This window comes from Alosa alosa, chromosome 5 (genome assembly GCF_017589495.1).
Source record: "Alosa alosa isolate M-15738 ecotype Scorff River chromosome 5, AALO_Geno_1.1, whole genome shotgun sequence".
Lineage (NCBI taxonomy): Eukaryota > Metazoa > Chordata > Actinopteri > Clupeiformes > Clupeidae > Alosa > Alosa alosa.
Genome location: NC_063193.1, coordinates 22,337,989 through 22,357,869, shown reverse-complemented (window position 1 = coordinate 22,357,869; position 19,881 = coordinate 22,337,989). Strand labels below are relative to the sequence as shown.

The 19,881-nt window shown below is 43.7% G+C and overlaps 1 protein-coding gene across 1 annotated transcript in view; it reads left to right on the top strand.

The window, feature by feature from the left end:
* mfsd3 (major facilitator superfamily domain containing 3) overlaps positions 1 to 19,509 on the top strand; it is a 32,221-nt gene extending 12,712 nt beyond the window's left edge. The window contains exons 4-6 of the mRNA XM_048242503.1: positions 14,095 to 14,195; positions 15,825 to 15,934; positions 18,592 to 19,509. Of these exons, the coding sequence (XP_048098460.1) occupies positions 14,095 to 14,195; positions 15,825 to 15,934; positions 18,592 to 18,804 (424 nt within the window). The 3' untranslated portion in view covers positions 18,805 to 19,509. The remainder of the gene's footprint in view (positions 1 to 14,094; positions 14,196 to 15,824; positions 15,935 to 18,591) is intronic.
* Positions 19,510 to 19,881: the final 372 nt, after the last annotated feature.

Below are 19,881 nucleotides of genomic sequence, written 5' to 3'. Positions count from 1 at the left end.
ATGTCCTTCAGGGAGGGAGTGAAGCACCAATAATCCTTCCAGCTGTGTTCACTATGCGCTGCAGGGCTTTCCTGTTGTATTCAGTGCAGCTTCCCCCACACAGCGAAAAAGCTGGAGAGGATGCTCTCAATGGTGCCTCGGTAGAATGTGGTCATGATGGCTGGTGGAGCACTTGCTCGCCTGAGTTTCCGCGAGGAAGTACAGGCGACTCTGAGCTTTCTTAGCCAGTGATGCAGTGTTGGTGGTCCAGGAGAGGTCTTCACTGATGTGCACCCCAGGGAATTTGGTGCTGCTCACTCTCTCCACAACAGCACCGTCGATGGTCAGTGGCAGGTGTTGGGTGTGACCTCTCCGAAGTCAACAACAATCTCCTTGGTCTTGCTGGACGTTCAGCAGGAGGTTGTTGTCCCTGCACCACGTGGTCAGAAGGTCGACCTCCAACCTGTATTGAGTCTCGTCGCCCTTGGTGATGAGACCCACCAGAGTTGTGTCGTCAGCAAATTTCACTATGTGGTTGTTGCTGTAGGTTGCAGTGCAGTCATGCGTCAGCAGGGTGAAGAGCAGCGGACTGAGCACGCAGCCTTGGGGGGCCCCCGTGCTCAGTGTGATGCTGCTTGAGATATTGTTGCCAACACGTACTACTTGAGGCCTCTGACAGAGGAAGTCAGTAGCCAGTTGCAGAGGTAGGTACTGAGTCCCAGTTTGTCAAGTTTGCAGATGAGTTGTTGTGGTATTAGGGTGTTGAATGCAGAACTGAAGTCTATAAACAGCAATCTCACATATGAGTCTCTTTTTTCCAGGTGGGTGAGGGCTGGGTGGAGGGCAGAGCAGATTGCATCCTCTTTGGACCGTTTGGCTCGGTATGCAAACTGGAAGGGGTCCAGGGTGGGGGGGGAGAATGGATCTCGCTGGCTCTGACTTAACTCAATAGGCTACTGCAAGAATTTACTAACTTGCACCAAAATAGCAAGAAAGCTTCTTGAAATCATTGAGATGGATGAAATCCAAAAGTCTCTAGCCGCAATCCAACTGGAGATTGGCAAAATTGCAACTCAACAAAGAGAGATCCTGACGCTCACGAAACAGGTGTCCAAATTTCAATCTCAGGTTGATATCCTAGAAACTAAACTGAACACGTATAATGATTCTAATAAAGCTAAAGATGAACAGATTGAATCGTTGCAGAGAAGACTGGATGATGCTGAGCAATACTCGCATGGAAGATGTTGTTATCACCGGCTTGAAAACTCACCACCGATCCTATGCCAGGGCCGTGGCTGTTAACACCGACGGGGGTTTATCTTCCACCGAGACGGATATTCAGAATTTGCGGGGTGTTGAAGCCGGGACCACGGTTGTTGTTGCTGATGATCCTCCATCCACTGAATCGGAGACCTTGGAGTCGCAGGTTATCAGATTCCTCGAAGGCCAGGACGTCTCCATTCGCGGCCGGCAGATCTCGGCCTGCCATGCTCTCCCCCAGATCTCGGCCTGCCATGCTCTCCCCCAGAAAATCAAAACTACGTATCCACCAGCAATTATTCTCCGCTTTGTAAACAGAAAGGATAAAGCCAAACTGCTACAGCAGGGGTTCAAGCTAAAAGGGTCAGGTGTCTACATGAATGAACACGTCACAAAGAAGAACGGCGACATTGCAAAAGAGGCACGGTTTCTCAGAAAGGGTAACAAGATCAAAGCGACCTGGACAAGGAACGGCAATGTTCTCATCCGTACCAATGGAGCGACACCGGAGGAACAACGAGCCATAGTTGTGAGGGAGATTTCCAAACTGGAGGTATACAAATGATACAAAGTCCAACAAAGTCACTTTACAGGCAGACAGTAATGTTAGACCTATTGAACATCTTGTGGTTTCTTATTATGGACTGTGCTCGTGCCAATCACTATAATATGTGGAGTATTCTGATGGACTCGATCGTGATAGGTTTGACCTATCGCTCATCCTCCGGACTGATAGCTGAATTTCATCCGGTTGTTCCTAGGTACAGGTACAGACTTCACCATGCTCTATGGACAGTTTTACACACAGACCTACTATAACAACAGGGATGGCTATCCCCTCTGACATTCGTTTTAGCCCCTTTGAGCAGAACATGGACAATGATGGTATTTTGGAACATGGACACTTTCTTTAATCCGGACACCAATCAGATTAATTTGAAGTCACTAAAATCGTCATGTAGGTATTACTCTGAATCCCAATTGAATAAGTTGTCTCTCTCTCTCTTCCTGATAGGCCTAATCCTAATCAAAATGCTTTTTCAATTTTTTATTTAAACATTCGTAGCCTCCCCAGAAACTATGATGCTCTTAAGACCTTGATGTCAACCTTGACCCATTCTTTTTCTGTCATGGAATCTATACCCACTCTCAGATTACAATGCATTTCACTCCATCAGAAAAGGCAGAAGAGGCGGGGGTGTCTCACTGTATTTTTCTAAGAACCACAACTTCATCCCTAGAAAAGATCTTAGTTCCAATTTTGACTCTACATTAACAGAATCGACATTTGTTGAAATCCCATGTTGTCAGCAAGTTAATAGTAAAAGTATTTTGTTTGGCAGTATTTACAGACCACCTTTCTCAGATATCACTTGATGCACTCAACTCCACTCTAGATGCAATAAACAAAGAATGTAAACTATGTGCCCTTGTTGGAGATTTCAACATTGATTTGCTTAAAGGTGACCTCACATTAACAGCTGATTTTTTTTAAATGCACTTTACTCTTTTAATTTTCTTCCTTTTATTACTAAGCCATCCAGAATTACAATGTCATCTGCTACTCTTATTGATAATATCTTATTCAATTCTCTTGATTTTGTGGTCACTTCAGGCCTTTTGATGTGTGATGTTTCAGACCATCTTCCAGTATTTCAATTTATTCACCATAATGACTCGCCTAAGGCTAACTTAACTTTCAATGAACCAATTAAGTTCTGTAAATTCACCAGAAAGAACTTAGATTCTTTCAAGTCAGCCATTAGCTCTATGAGGTTCTTACGTTAAAAAATGCAACAAAAGCCTACTGCTTATTTCTTAAGCTCTTTAACTCTGCCCTTGATATCTCATTTCCCTTGATTAATAAGAAATCCAATAACAATCATTCAACCATAGATAACAATTGAGCTAAAGAAGCTTTCACGAAAGAAAAATAAACTTTATAGGAAATCGGTATTAAACCCATCCCTCATTAATATTGAAGCATATAAAAAATGCAAAAATAATTTTACAGCTTCAGTAAGAAAACCAGAAAGCCAAACTCTTCTCAAACTCTTACTTTCTTCAGTAAGAAATTCAGAAAACCAAGAAGAAATTATATTCAGAACAATTCATTCAGGCTTCAAACAACATTAAAACAACTTGGAACCTCATCTACCACTTAATGAATCGCAGTAACTCTCCATCAACTACTCCAATGGAGATGAATACCAAGGAAGGTGCTCTCTCCAACCCAAATGATATTGCTAATGGCTTCAATTATTTTTTTGCAAATATTGGCCCTGAACTGGATTCAAACATCAAAGGGTCTGATATAAATCCGGGTATTATGATTAAGGGTCAGCATTCTACACTCCACACTTTTGATCCCCCAACCCTACAGGAAGTCCGTGAAATTACAATGGCATTAAAGAACTCAGCCCATGGACAAGATGGCATTAAAAAGTATTCTCATTAAAGAAACCATTGACTTCATCATCCAACCTCTCACTCACATCCTTGCTTTATCTTTAAAATCTGGGATCATCCCCCCTGATCTGAAAATTGCTAAAGTTATACCAATTTTCAAATCAGGTGATGCCAAGGAATTTAGCAACTATCGACCAATATCAATTTTACCCTGTATATAAAAAATCTTGGAAAAGCTCATTTACTCCAGACTCTCCAATCATTTATCAGCTAACGACATATTATATAAACACCAATATGGCTTCCGTAAAAAATACTCCACTGAGCATGCCCTTCTACAGCTTGTAAATTACATTTCATCAGCTCTTGACAACAGGAAATTTGCTCTTGGAGTCTTTCTTGATTTGAGTAAAGCCTTCGATACAGTATGTCACAACATACTTATTGCTAAACTCAATAAATATGGAGTGGAGAGTACAGCCCTTACCTGGTTCACAAACGATCTCATAAACAGAGAACAATATGTGTGCTTGAACAGTTTTTCCTCAAAAAAAAGTTAAGATTTTGTATGGTGTTCCACAGGGATCAATCCTGGGTCCCTTACTATTCCTAATTTCTATTAATGACATGGCATCATCATGCACTAATGTTCTTCCAGTTTTGTTTGCGGATGATACAAACATCATAGCCTCACACCAAGATTTTAATACACTTATCAATAATGTTAATGATGAATTGCACTCTGTAGAGAAATGGTTTCAATTGAACAAACTGACCCTCAATGTAAAAAAATGCAACTTTATGATCTTTTGTAACACAAATAGACAATATCCCAAAGAGCAAGCTAAAATTTATATCAACAATGCAGAAATCGAACTTGTTCAGCAAACCAAATTCTTAGGGGTCATAATCGACAGTGGTTTAAAGTGGTAAAATCATATTGACCTAGTGTCCAAAAGATCTGCAAGGATGCTGGGCATATTGAGGAAGATTTGTCCCTTAATTCACTCCTCAGCTTATCTCACTTTGTACTATAGTTTTCTGTTCCCATTTATTAATTATTGCAATATTGTTTGGGCAGCTACTTATCCCACCTACCTCAATAAACTATGAACCATACAGAAGAAATTTCTTAGGCTAATTTCTCACTCAAATAGATACACACCAACACTGCCACTCTTTACAACTTACTCCCCATTGATAAAGTGAATCCATATCAAACATGCTTATTCGTCCATAAATTCCTCTAAAGACATTTAGATCTTCCAGTCACACTCCAGAACATATTTATTTCCACATCTAACACCCAGTCATACCGTACTAGGTATAAAAACAACAACCTACTTCTACCACGCACGCGTACTTCTAGCCACCAGTTCAATATATCCTTCAGAGGCCCAAAGCTGTGGAGTGAATTAAGCCCACAGCTAAGATCAATATCATCATTCTCTGCTTTTAAAAGACAGTTGAAGAACCATCTATTGTCTACCTGAAACTTTCTCTCTTTGATTCTTCTTTTCTTGCTTTACATCCATTGTTGACAGAATGTCTTTTTCTTCCTATCTTTTGCTTTGACCCTAATCATTTTGCTTTTAATGCTTCCTTATTGTGGATCAAACAGATTATTTATATGTTTAGCCTGCATGTCAATATGTTAACATGACTTGGCAATAGGCGTGGAACTCTGTACATGCCTCTAGGCTTCGTTCCCGCCTTGCACAGATGTACTAATTTGTGCTAAACAAATAAACAATAACGTACATATCTTAGGTGCTAATGCATCTCAGCCCAGGTAACAGCCCTGAGGAGCACTGTCTACTGTACTTGGGTAGCGCACATATGCATCACAGCACAGATAACTGTCCTCACCATGTGCTGCTTCCGCCGGTAGCGTAGCACACATATTTCAGGTGGTAATACATCTCAGATAACAGCCCTCAAGAGCACTGCTTCCTTTGGTACTGTCGAGTGGTGCACATATGTGGTAATGCAGCTCATGTAACATCTCAGATAGGGAAACTCATTGCACAGGTAGCCAAGATACTTAATGGTATTAAAGTACTGTCAGATAGTGCTGTCAGATAGTGATGGGAATATACATTTAACTCTACCTCTTTCCATTTAGCATCTACCTCTTTACACTCACCAACGGATAGGGAGGGTCACTTTGGAGAAGCTTGTTTTTCACTTTTGGTCTCCCTCACACACACACACACACACACACATACACATCTGTAGGCAGACACGTACATTCTCACTCACTCTCTCGGTGCACATAGCCCTATAGGCCTTTGGGGAAGTTTTGTTTAGGTGAAGGACGGGGCACATCACATCTCTCCTCATTTCAGACTTCTGCTGGTTGCTCACTATCCCTTTCTTTCCCTCTTTCTCCTATCCATAAACACACACACACACACACACACACAATGTATATACTGTATACACACACTTACTCTCTCTTCTCTTGGCCTCTTGTCCTCCTCCAAACACCCCTCCTCTCCTCTGAATTTTCTCACTGCCGTCCCTCACTCACCAACCCCCCCCCACACACACACACACACACACACCCCACCGCAACACTCCTCACCTTGCTGCCCCCTCCCCTCCCCTGGGGTTGGTTGGAGTAATGGAAGTAAACACAGCCCTGTGCAAGAGCTGCCACTCTCTCCAGGTGAGGTGTGAGGTGATGGCGGGCTGTGGCACTCATTTTCTGGGCAGGCGGAGAGCGCCAGGGGGCTCGAGAGCCTGGAGGGACGGATGGGAGAGGCCCCGCTGTTCCCCCCTCAGAAAACCACCAGAATGGGTGGAGAGCGCAGGAACTTACACTATAACGTCATCTCAATACTAACCACTGGACTTGTTGTTTTGCTGGGTTTCATATTACAAACGTGGGAATCATTATGACCGCCCGCCTTGAGCCATATAGGGATTGTCAAAGTTTTTTTTTTTTTTCCCCCGTCATCTACTTCCTGAATTTTTGGTCAACGATACCCGGGACACCGAAACACCGGGGCACATGAAATTTGGTGGGTATGTAGCCCCCTGAAACCCAAAAAATGCAGTTTTTCCTAAATAACTACCTGAACCGTGGCACTGAGGATGAAGAATTTTTTATGGTATGTTGGTCTCAAGGGCCCACATCAACCTAGCCCATAATCACTCATTTGTGATTTGCACCCCCCCCCCGTTAAAAATGAAAATGCAATATCATTCTGCTTTAATCGCCCCTATCTTCAGTTAAGATGTTCAGAACTGCACCAAATGTTATGTGTATGATTGACCTGGCATTCTCTGGGGGTATGCCAAATTTCGTAGAATTTCATCTGGGGGTCAAAAAAAATGTAGGTTATGTGTACATTTAGTGACTGTACACTCATTGGCCTGTAGATGGCGGTGCACACATACACATGCACACACACACAGGCACGCACATACTATCGGTATCTGCAATTAGAACGGCCGATACATAATTACAAATTCAGTAGGATTAAAGGAAATATTCATAAATATTCATCATCATCATCATCATGGCTGCATTTCCAGTATTGGTGATACATAGTCGTTTGTCCACTAGATGGCGCATCGTTGCAGTGAGACGTAATTTTGTTGGAAGTTAAAAGTGGGTTGGAAAAACAATGGAGGCTTCCTAAAAGGACTGTAGATTACCGCAGAGAACGTCTAATAAGGATAGGACGATTTCCACATGAAATGTTATTCCCACTTCTTCTTGAAGCCGAAATAAATCTGAGAATGTTTATCGGACATGCTTGGTTTGTACTGCAGGTAGGCTACGTTAATCTTATACAAGTTATCCTAGGACGTAGGTAAAATAATGTTAGACTACCGTTAGCATTGGTTGAGTGATGGAGGCCAATTTGATTATTGATGTATTTGTAGAAAACCATAAATGCTGTAATAGGCTACCAAGCAAATTGATAACAGCACTAATTGTATCTTTCGACTGTCACCTCATTTGCTTATGACCATAACCTAGGCTACTAACAGGAGCTAAGTGAGTTAGCCACAACACATTTGCTACGTGATGGTTTTCTAATGGAAAATGTATAGGCTTCCTGAAAGATAACCTGTCTACGATGCACCCTAAACACCGGGCTGGTCAACGTTCATTCCCAAACACCCACATAGGCTACTTCAACCCTTTATTTTCAAAGGTGATTCAAGTAAGGAAGAGCATGGCTCAAAGTAAAGTAACTAGGACTGAAACTACATAAATTCGTCAAAGTGAATCATTTGTGTCAACTCGCCATGTAGATTTATTAACGCACCCGTGATGATCTACATCTCCATTTACCAAATGTTTTAGAGCGCACGTTGAGAGATTTATCCATGGCTATACCGTGAGACTGAGACGCTTTTTGTTTGTTCGAAGTGCGTGTTTAGGGTGTGAGAGGGGAGTCGATGTGCTTTGATTCCAGCTTGTTAGTTGTAGTCTTTGCGATTAAAAACACGTGTGTGTGTGTAAAGCGATAACGCTTTCATTATGGCTGAACAGCTGCGTGAAATATACTGATATGCAAAACTATTAACTTTTCGCCAAGAGGTGGCAGCTTAAGTCCGCTTGATACTGTAAGCCATTGGTTCCCAAAGGAGATTTTATTTGGGGCGCCAGCATAGCCTAGTGACAATTTATGTTGTGTAATAGGCCTAGCATTGGGCCTACCTTATATAGTTTGTTAACAGTCACGGTTTTGTCATAACTCCCTCTATGCATTTTTGCATTTAGAATAGCTCTGAAACCGGGGCTTAACACGCCGGGGGGGCCAGTCGTGGATATCTCAATCGCAAAATTAAACAATATTTCTATTGGGCGCCTACCATGGACTAGGCTGGGTGAACTCCGCCTGATCTGCCAGCGATTTCTTTTTTGACTTAAAAGATTGAGCTTGGTCTGGCAAAAGCCAGATTAACTATGGACCTCATAGTTGCAAAATGCAAGGGAACATGAATCAGCCAATTATTTGCACAAACAATAACGGACAGTAGCTCTTCAACTTGGCCCATTAAGATGTGCATGAACAGTCTAGCAAAGCATTTCATGAATGCCCTTTTGGACATGTCAGTTATTTGCACTCGGTAAAACTGCATTTTGTTTTAGACTACTGGTATTTGTGCATAGACAATAAAGCTGAATATCATATGAACTAGATGACTAAACGTATGCATATGTAGAAGAAGAAACATTCACAAAAATCCATGACATGACCTCTCTTCTTGATAGCTGTTGAAAACTGCATGGAACTGACAGGGATTGTTTTGTTTAATAATAAATAAATAATGCATTAAATACATTATGCTGCTGCTTTCCCAAATAAAATGTAGCCTACAGGTGTACCTTTCATCAGTCCAGTTGCAATGGATGGACTGTGATGAACTGCCCTACTTGATTGTTTAGAGATTTTAAAGGTTTTATAACAATGCTACAATTTTTTTGGCAAGTGCTACAAATCTATTCACCTTTTCAGCGCCAGTAGGCTACTTTGTGTGCGGCCGCAAACAGACATTCCAAACAAGCAGACACAAAAGTTTCAAGAGTGGGGGATGGAGTAAAAGATGGAGACAAATTCATTAATATGATTTATTTTTCGCAGCATGGATGTACAGGACTGTGCGGCGGTCATAGTTTGTACCCCTATGCGGTACATCTAGTTTTTTGTGCATGTGTACATGTATTGAAGTTACGCTTTTGAGGAGATTGATGTGCAGGTAGGAATTACTACCAGTAACTTATGCGTGAGAGATGGTCTTATGTTGCCCATTTCATTTACATTTCAATTGTAGTCGGATGTGTGATGTGAATCTGGATGTATGATACACATTAGAAAACACTGTATTCATAATTACCCCTTTTCTTTTGTAATCCATCATTTCTACATCTTTTTTTGTTTGTCACTTAGAAGTTAATTTTTGGGCCCTATCATGACAGACAAAAGCACATCGTCACTCGTCAAAAGCTTATTTAAATTTAGTAGGATGTCCAGTCCACATTGGGATGTTTTTTGTTATCATACATAGAGCGCATGGCGCAACAAGGTGTTCCTAGGTTTCTTTATCAGTCATGGGTGTGTTTGGGGCTTATCATCATTTAAACCAATGAGAATGACATCTGTCATTCCCTTTAATGGCGCAAAGCGCGATGCCAAAGAATGCATCGGTATTTTGACATTCAACGGCGCATTTGAAGGAGGCTGCTTGCGAGACCGTATGGAATAGTCATTCCACTAAACCATGCTTTACTAAAACCTAGCATAACCTTCAGGTATTTGCACTCCTCTATTATTTGAACTCATTGGCAAAGTGAAACTAACTTCACCATGGTGTCAGTCAACGACAAGACAGTTATATGCAGTTACTTTCACTATTGACAGACAATGGTTTACCATCGAAAACATGCACTTACCCTAATATTGCTCAAATGACTGAATAAAAAAACATTTATCCTGCAGAGGAGTTGCTTATATCTCGTGACAGTGCGCCTTCAGCTGTGCTCCATACATGTCTCTCGCCTCTCCCCTAATCACTTTTAACCGTCATTACCCATTTGCAAATGATGGTGAATAACTACTCATCATGAGATATACAGTATTTCGTAATATCTTTATTCTAATTATGTTTCTCATTGTAATCGTGCAATTTGTAATGTTTTGCATGGACGTGCGCTGGTGTGCATTCATGGATGATAGAAGGATGGTGGGTTGTGCACCCGCCAATATAACTGTTGACAATGCGCTCTTAAAATAACATATAAACAACTCGCCATAGTCTTCTGACCAGGTGTACAATAGCGATTTTTAGACAAGCACTCTCCAAGTTGTTAATTGCCACACCCCTGGGCGCATTGTTTAAAAAATAAACGTGCAAAATAAGAAAACATACTTTACGAGTTTTGTGCCATACGCCAGGGTGCAAAATATGGCCCTTTGTGTCTTTGTCAGTGCAGTGTTTTTTGTACTCAGTGGAGGACGAAGTACACTAACTATGTACTTGAGTGAAAGTAGAGATACCTTGTGTAAAATATTACTCTTGAAGTATTCATTTTAAATTTCCACTCGAGTAGAAGTATAAAAATATCTGCCTTCATATGTACTTAAGTATTAAACGTAAAAGTACCTTGATGGATTATGTTTATAATGCCCTTTTATCATTTTCACATCAAAACAAATAAAGCTCAATCAACTGATTTTAGGCGAAAATACTAATGGCACTCTAGGCACACCAATCTTTAAATAGTGTCTGACACTTGTCTATGAAAAAGATCATAAGCACAAAACAGCAATCCATTTCCATTAGGTAAGACCAAGTGGTTATCAAATAACAGCACTAGAGAACTATTGTTTCATTTTACATTTGTAACTTAATTGAAAGAGCAAATTTTATGGTGCCTTGGCAGCCAGAGAAGACACTAATAAAAAATGAATCGTTCTTCTTTTCCACTAATTCAAAAAGTGTGCGCAAATAAGGCCAAGGGTGTTCAGGCAGGTCAGTGTCAGCTGTTTCATCCATCATTTCCATTGATGTATGCAGTGCTGGGCATGAGCATAAAGCATCCTCAAAATGCTGCAGCGGGCTTGTGACGAAGTCAATGTACAGAAGGGCGCAATGGTTCAACAAGTCTCAACAAAACCGAAAGGAGTTCAGAGCAAATCGTGCGCACTGAGCCCTGATTGGTGTGCTTATGGTGCACTCGCTTGACCTCTCTTAGCCTACATGTTCTTCTTCGCTTTGGTAAAAAGGAACGACAGGTCTCACTAAATGTAATGGAGTAACAAGTAACAATTTTCACTTCGAAATGTAATGGAGTCAAAGTATAAAGTCTAACCAAATAGAAAGACTTCGGTAAAGTACAGATACATTAATTAGTTACTTAAGCAGGAGAGAATTACATCTACTTTGTTACTTTCCACCACTGGTTGGACTACACATCTTCTGTATCCCAGGGCTTTGTCCGAGTGCAAATAGGTTGTGCACTCCACATGTTGCATAAGACTGCACACCTGTCCACGATCATGTTATCATTTTAGCTCTGAGCACGACTGATGTAATGCAATCTATAAATAACCTTTTTTACGCTGCTCCTCTGGAGAGAACAACAGTCGTTATCGCACACAGCAGCTCTGAAACCCACAGTTCACCGTAGGCTCTCATCAGCACCGTTTCCCAACTAGAACTGGCGTTTTGTCACTGTGTAACCAAACCCTTCAAACGTTAGTCACTTTCTGTGGGCAAAGTGATGATGAAGGAGGAGGTGTGCCTCAAAGTGTGCTTCCTTTTACTTCTTTTTCTCTCTCTCCCTCACTCCCTCGCCCCTCTTTCTGTCTCTCTTTCTCTCTCTTTCTCTCTCTCTCTGAGAAAAAGCTGCTCTGACTAGCAGAAGGAATGCTGAGTTTCACACGCGGGGCGGCCGACACTGTACGCATTGAGGCCCCGGACCGCTCCAGCCTGGGCCCCGGCTTCCCACAGATAGGGTTTCCCCCCGTTGTCCGCGCAGGGCCGCTAAAAGCTAATTTGGACACTTATCCCGATCCCATCTGCAACGCTCGAGTGGCCAAAAACTGACCCCCTTACACAGATCTGCATCTGCAATCTGAGAGCGTAAATCTTATCTTGGGGGCAGAGCCGGCAAGATTCGCCCGTTTCCAAACTCATTTTCAGCTCCCTCTCTCTCTATCTCTCTCTCTCTCTCTCTCTCTCTCCTCCCTCTCTCTCTCTCCCTCCCTCCCTCTCTCTCTCTCTCTCACTCACTCTCTCTCCCTTTATCTCTGTCTTGCTCACTCTCTCTGCATTGCCGTTTGAAAGGGAGGGGAAATATGAAAGAGTGTCATTGAGAGGGAAAGAAGGAACAGAAAAAAAGAGAGAGAGGGAGATCTAGGGGGAAAAATAGAGTTAGTTCGTTTGCATGAGAATGACGGCAGATTGGCTTTCTCTCGTGCGGCCGAGCAGACTGCCAGTACTGGCCATTCTGATGGATCCCTCGCCCATCTACACCAACATAAAGGTCAGAATGGAGATGGAAGCATCATTTGATAGAATTTTCTTTTCTTTCCTTCCCCTTCCTACCCAGTACCCATTTTTTGCATTATTCATGACTTCCCTTTCTTTCTCTTTCTCTATCTGTCTTTCTGTATCTCTCTCTTTCTCTCTTTCTCTCACTATCCCGTCTGTCTGCCCTGTGTCTCTTGCCGGTTGTGTTCTTTAGGCCAGTCAGGCAGAGAGAGACTCGGTCTGCCTCGACCACTGCGCCAGACTGGAGGTGGCTGTGGGCAGTCCAGCCGAGGCGACTCCTCCTAGGATCCCTCCATCTCTCACATCTCACATCACCACAGCTCAAGACCTTACAGGCGCCCAGACACACCACACACACATAGTTAGCACGCACAGCTAACACACACACACACACACACACACACACACACAGTCACTGTCCAACCACGTCGGAAGTTGTTAAAACCGCTCCCACGTTATCAATTAGTGCAATTTAGTGGAGGGTTCATGGGGGAATCTGAATTTCAGTGACACAGCTCGCCTCGGCGCCTGAGGCGGTTGTTCGCCTGCCCCTCCTCTCTCTCTCTCTCTTCTCTCTCTATCTCCCTCCTCTCTCTCTCTTCTCTCTCTCTCTCCCCCTCCAGCCCCTCGCGCTGTGATTGACGGGCCGCTCGGGGTGCTCTGATTGGCAGCGGCCTAATCCGCGGGTGATTGGGAGATAATGGCTCCGAACGACCGGCCGACTGGCCAAGAGTGAGACGTCTGATGGACGCTAATTAGCCTCAGTCTAATCAGGCCCGTCACTGGGGATCTTGTCAGGTTATTGATTACCCCGTGAACCGGGCACACCAGGATGCTGTTTTAAACCGCTAACGGGCAATCAATTAGCGTGTCTAGAGAGGAGAGAGAATGAGCTGTGCCGTTTAGGTCCACTCTGTGTTTGTTTATGAGTGTCCATTAGTGTTAGATAGCCAATAGTAGTGTAGGAAAACACGAGTAGAAGTAATGCAGGAGAGAGTCTCTATCCTCAGTATCACAGAAGTTATATGTGATTGCCCCTGATTGCTTTCATTTGAGCTTTCTTACACAATTTGAATCATCTACTTTTATCCAATTGAGGTTCTCATCTCAGCAAATGCTCAGTCGCAACACAACACAACACAACACAACACAACATAACAAGCACTCAGCCTTGATGACAAGTAGCCTTGATGAAAAACAGGCTCTGCTTGTAGTCTTGACAATACTACATGAGGTCCTTGTGGTCTACAGTATATCAACATACCACAAAACCCTAACATATCTTCAGTGTATGGACAAAATGTCATATGCAAATGATTGTTTGGTGTTATTTGGTGTTATTTGGTGTTGTTTGGTGTTGTTTGGTGTTGTTTGGTGTGTGGGGTGTGAGCTGATGTTGCCGTTGTATTCTGCCCTTTGTAGCATCGGGCTGCTAATGAGGCGCGTGTTTGTGATGAGGACGGTGGGCATGGTCTTCCAGAGCTCCCTGCTGACCATATTGGAGCCATCGCCACTTATGAAAGGTAAGCGACATGTAACACACACATACACACACACAAACAGTTTGAAGTTTCAAGCTGTTTTTCTTTTAGTTGAAAATGTAAAATACGATGAAAGTCTTCTCATACTTTCGTTCTTGTAACCATACTAATCACATCAAATATTTGCCTAGTCTTTTACCAGATAACAAAATATGGATCACAATTCTGTCAGTCTCTGATGCAGTAGTTGTATGTTTCCTCGTGTGCAGCACATACTATGACTATGTTTAAAGGTTCACCCTTTTCCTCTGCCTGTCAGTGGTAAGATAGTTCATCCGTATCTTTCACCAGTATCCTCAGTGGCTGCACACGAGGGTGCTATGTGTCCGCGTATCTGCGGAAGAGGCTGCCGTATTCAAGCGCCGTCTTGCGTAGTCGTCGACAGTTCGGTTGGATGGCGCAGACACGTGTGATTTGCTGGTGGTCCGGCCCCAGTGTGTTATTCTCACCGTCGGGATGCTGTTTGATAAAGGGCACGGCTCCAGCTGCCTCGGCTCTCCCGTCGCTCTGCTCCTGAGATGTTTATTTGATAGAAATAAAGGGATGGAAATCGGAAGGAAGTCATGCAATTTTAGCTACTGTACTTTTGTTCTTTTTTTGTATCTTTCATCCACCGAGGCTGATCATTTTTTTCTGTCATGGTGCTTTTTTTTGTGTGTGTGTGTGTGTGTATGGGTGTATGGCCAACCCCCCTAAACCCCCTGGTTGCAGCACACTTCTATCCTCCCCATAAAGAAGCGAGGTTCTGCCGAAATGGTTCAATATTGCATGAGACACCATCCTCAGCAGTGGGGAGACGTTTGCGCTGTCTGTGGTTCTTGGATAAGTAATGGAGAAGTCTTGTTAGGCAGAACTAAACATTTCCAGTGAATTATTCAGCGCTGCTTGATGCGGAAGGCGCACCGCGTCATTTCTGGCATGTGGTGGGGTTGGGTTGGTGTTCAGGGGGCTGACGCAGAGACATACAGAACAGGGCAACTAAAGCAATGAACTCTTGGCCCCCTTATTCAAATGGGGTGGGAGGGTGGAGTTCTGGGTGGTGGGGGTCTGTTGGTCATTGATGGCAAAGTTCCTGCCCCCTAACCCTAGCCAAAGGCCCAGCTTGGCTGATCCACCGTGCCCACATGTGCTCTCTCTCTCTCTCTCTCTCTCTCTCTCTCTCTCTCTCTCTCTCTCTCTCTCTCTCTCTCTCTCTCTCTCTCTCTCTCTCTCTCTCTCTCTCTGCTGGTGCAGACTGACCTGGCTGCCAGAAGACCTCACCTCAGGTCAGGAGTAGGATGCGGCTGAGCGCTCACGTCGATGCTAGCGCTCCGGTGGCTCAGAAGTGCTTAGCGCTCGAGAGAGGCTGCTCATTATTTCACAGCATGACTGTCCGCTGCTAACCAGCTGTGAATGCAAGCGGAAAGCGCTATCTTTTTTTAAAAACCAGATACATCGTTTTAAAAAAGATCACATCTGAGGTCAGGGGCTTGTCTGGGTCTTTTTTTTTATTTCCATGCTGTGAGGGTTCACAGGAAGTGTAACTGTGTAGCCATCAGTGTGTTGTGTATGCTGATGATGTTGTTGTACAGTATACTGACTGGTGGCGGGTTGTGTTGGCTGTCGCTGCAGGCATGTCGGTGTTGAGTATGAGTGCACAGCATTTCCTGGGGGGCCTAATCACCACCCTCACCTTCACCGTCATGATGCACTGCACTCAGCGCGCCGAGGAGAGCATCCAGGTACCCAACAACACACACACACACACTTGTAGAGATACACGTAGAGGTACGCATCCAGGTACGCAGCAGCAGTTACTGCTGACAAAGCATACGCACATGCACGCACACACACACACACACACACACATACATAAACAAACATACACATACACATACAATCATACTTATGTCCACACATAGAAACACACACTCTATTCCTTTAAAATAAGACATTTACTACACACTGTTATTCATCTGGTGTAGAGCAGATTTCAGAGGTAGCAGGTAAGTGATGAGGTGTGCTGGAGTGTTGTTTCCATGTGAATCATGTGAATCTGAGCCTTCACAGGCACAGGTGGTATAATGTTAATGTTATGTAATATGTAACTGAATTGGGAATTTCTCATCTTAAGAAAGGCAAAGCAAAGTGTGTTTCCTCACCACCACCTCCTCCTTATCCTGTGGTGTCAACTCAGTCATCAACTGAAAGTCAATACTCTCTTTCTTTCCTCCTCTCTCTTTCTTCTATTCCCTCAATCAATGCAGCCTTGCAATGACACCTTGTACAACTCATGTACAATAACTCAACAGTATGTCTGTTCCACTGGCATCAAGTCAAGACGCACGTGAAGAGATGTGGTGCTTTGTTTATGTGCAGCCTTAGAAAAGGTGGAAAATGCAAATCCAAACCTGCTATGGCGTTATGTAATGCTTTGAAATAGACACTCCCCACCTTAAGAAAGGTAGAGCATTAATCAGCTGGCCCTGCAGGGCCCTCACCCCTCTATCTGCCTACTCTATGGGATTAGATCACATCCTTTGCTCCCAGGTAGAACGCACAGGTTGACAGGACTGCATAGCATCAGTCAGCTGTGACTTTGTTGACCTGATCAAGTGAACTTCAGTTCTCTCTTTGAACCCCCCCCTCCCTCTATCTCTCTCCACTCTTTCTTTCCCTCACTTTCTTTCTCTCTTCCTTTCTCTCTTGATCTCTCTCTCTCTCAACCACACAATTCAGTCTCTGCATTCTCTTAGTCTTTCGTACCTTCTTTCACTCTTCTCTATTTCTCTCTCTATTCCTGTCATTCTTTCACTCTTTTTCTCCCTCTCCTTTCTTTTTTTTTGTTGTTGCTCGTCTTTGACAACTTCTTTTGTCCCATTTTAACTGGGGCATCGCTGCCTGGAGGTGCTCATTCGTCGTTTCTCAACATCACTCAATCAGCTATAAAGGTGATGAATTATTATCACTTAAAATAAAAAAACACACACTCTGAGGATACAGCCAGCTCCTTGGTGTACACGCTATTTTTAAAAATCCGAAACGACAGAGGAATAATCATAATAACTATTAGCAAAGAGATGACGACGAGAGAACCCTAGGGTCTCCTTTTTTAAAATGACATACATAGTGCCGCTGCAAGCTTGGTCTTTGTGTGTGTGTGTGTGTGTGTGTGTGTGTGTGTGTACGTGTTTTTAAGGTCATATCGAATGACAGTGAAACCGATACCCTGAGTGTTTGGTAAGGGCCCAGGAGAGAGAAACAGTATACATTAAACAAGTTTGCTGGAATAAAAGTACTTCACTTAACTCCAGTCACATGCTCGCCGTAGACCCAGATTGAGTTCCCAATCCCCCCCCTCCCTCCCTGCTCCCTTGCTCCTCGCCATAAGAACACAAGGTGGTGGGTTAATGTCTCAGGAACCCTCCTCGTACAGCCTGCCCACTGTAAAACATGGTGTAAGCGGCACATTTGGGGGATAGGCTGGGGGCTGGTGGTGAGGGGGATAAAAAGGGCCTCGCTGCCTATTCATCCAAAAAGATCCCACAAAGTGCCCAGCTAACAATGCGCTATAGCACGGAGAGGGAGGGGGGCAAAATTCTAATGGGCCACTACCCACTACCAGGAGTCTTGTTCTTAACGCAACTATTTTGGAAAATGTATCGCATTACGGACCCTTTTAGTATGCTTCCCTACCCTCCACAATACAGAGGCCGCAGATGAAAATCGTGGATTCCTGGTATTTCGCTGTAATCTGGACACCCTGGGAAATGCTCCACTCTCTATGTCCACTTTAAAAACCAATGCGTTTTCAGCGTTATCGAAATGGCGCGCTGAGGGAGGCCTCCAGGCCCGGGCCGTAAATGTGTCCCCTTTATCTGGGCTCGTTCTCCTCATCGGCCGCGGGCCTCTCTGGGCCACCATTAACCCATTACTGGCGCTGAGTGGCAGTGACTAACAGTGACTAACGTGTCAGCGTGACCCGGGGTCCATTCAAAATGGCTGGAGATTTTCAGAATTAGCCCCCCCCCCACCCCCCGTCGAGACAGTCAGGCCCTGGTTTTAAGGTGTGAAGGATAATTGCTCTTTTCAGTAGTGAGCAAAAGCCTGCCTCAGACTTACACTCAGTATTCTGCCTCAGTGTAAACAAGTTTTGTTAGTTACCATTAGTATATTCAGTCAAAAGGGTCAGAATAAGTACCCTTGCCTTGGCAGGCAGTAGATTTAACATTAATATTGACAATATTTCAACTGTAAAAATCATAACCTGTCATAACCTTGCTTGGCTGAAATAAACATGTGGAATAAAGTCCTGTCATTATGTCTTTTTTTGTCCTCTTACTTTTCCCTTCTCCTCCTCTTCCTCCTCTTCCTTCCCTGTATATCCCATGCTCCCCAGGCCACCCATTACAGTTTCCTGGCCACGCTAGAGGTGCTGGGGAAGTTGAGCTTCAGTGCGCTCGCTGGAGGGTTGGTGGACTCGGTGGGGTTCGCTATCGCCTACCTGCTCTTCTTCACACTGTCCGCCATCTCGGCCCTTCATGTGTGGAAGGCCACGCTCACCGGACCTCTCAAGGAGCAAATGAACACCACCAGCCACACTGACAAGTGAAAAAGACACAACTATACTTGGTGTGTGTGTGTGTGTGTGTGTGTGTGTGTATGTGTATGTATGCTTGGTTGTGTGTGTGTGTGTGTGTGTGTATGCTTGGTTGTGTGTGTGTGTGTGTGTGTGTATGCTTGATTTCGTGTGTGTGTGTGCTCATGGAGGTGTATGTGGTTGGTTGTACGTGCTTTGTGTGTTTTGAAGGGGCTTGCGTTTCAAAACAAAAACAGCCAGCGCAGCCTTCTGAAAACACAGTATTCCGCAATTGCAGTTAACCAGCATTTAGCCACAGAAGCACCTCAGGAAGTACATTTCTGAGAAAAGGAAAAAAGAACCAAAATCAATCAGTCGATTTGCATCTGCTCTGTTGGTCACGACCTGACAAACTCAAGGCAATGCTTACCTATGACCTCCTACTACCTCGCAGTAGTGCTTCATCTCACAGTTAGAGCAGCTAAGCTGCATGAGCGGTAGGTTGGCTTGTATACCAACATCTAATGAAATATTAAAGCCGTGCAATATAACCTAAGGTAACGCTATCTGTCAAGCGGACCATGAAGGTGCTAGGAGACTCGTAGAGTTTGCTCTCAAAAGCAAATAGCCCTTCTGCAATGTAACTACAGGTCTACAAAGCATGATGTATACTTCAGTATATCCAGATCCTTGTGTCACAGTGGGTAGTTCACTGTTATCAAAAGGACACACATTATCTTTTTTTTTTTTGGGGGGGGGGGGGGGCTTTTTATGCCTTTAATTTGATACGACAGTGGAAAATGACAGGAAGTGAGTGGGAGAGAGAGTCGGGGTGGGATCCGGAAAGGACCACAGGGCGGGAATCGAACCCGGGTCGCCGGCGTACGGTGCAGGTGCCGGACACACATAATCTTCTCATGACTTTCAGGCTACGATAAATCACCAGGGGAAATACAACATATAGTGTAGATTTCCATTCTATAGATTGATTTTTTATTATTTGTCACCCTATAACATTAAAACACACACATACATGTAGCACGGTGTACTGATTGTGTATATGGTGTGAAGTTTGCTTGCCAGGTGCTGTGTTGCTTTAGCCTGGTCCTT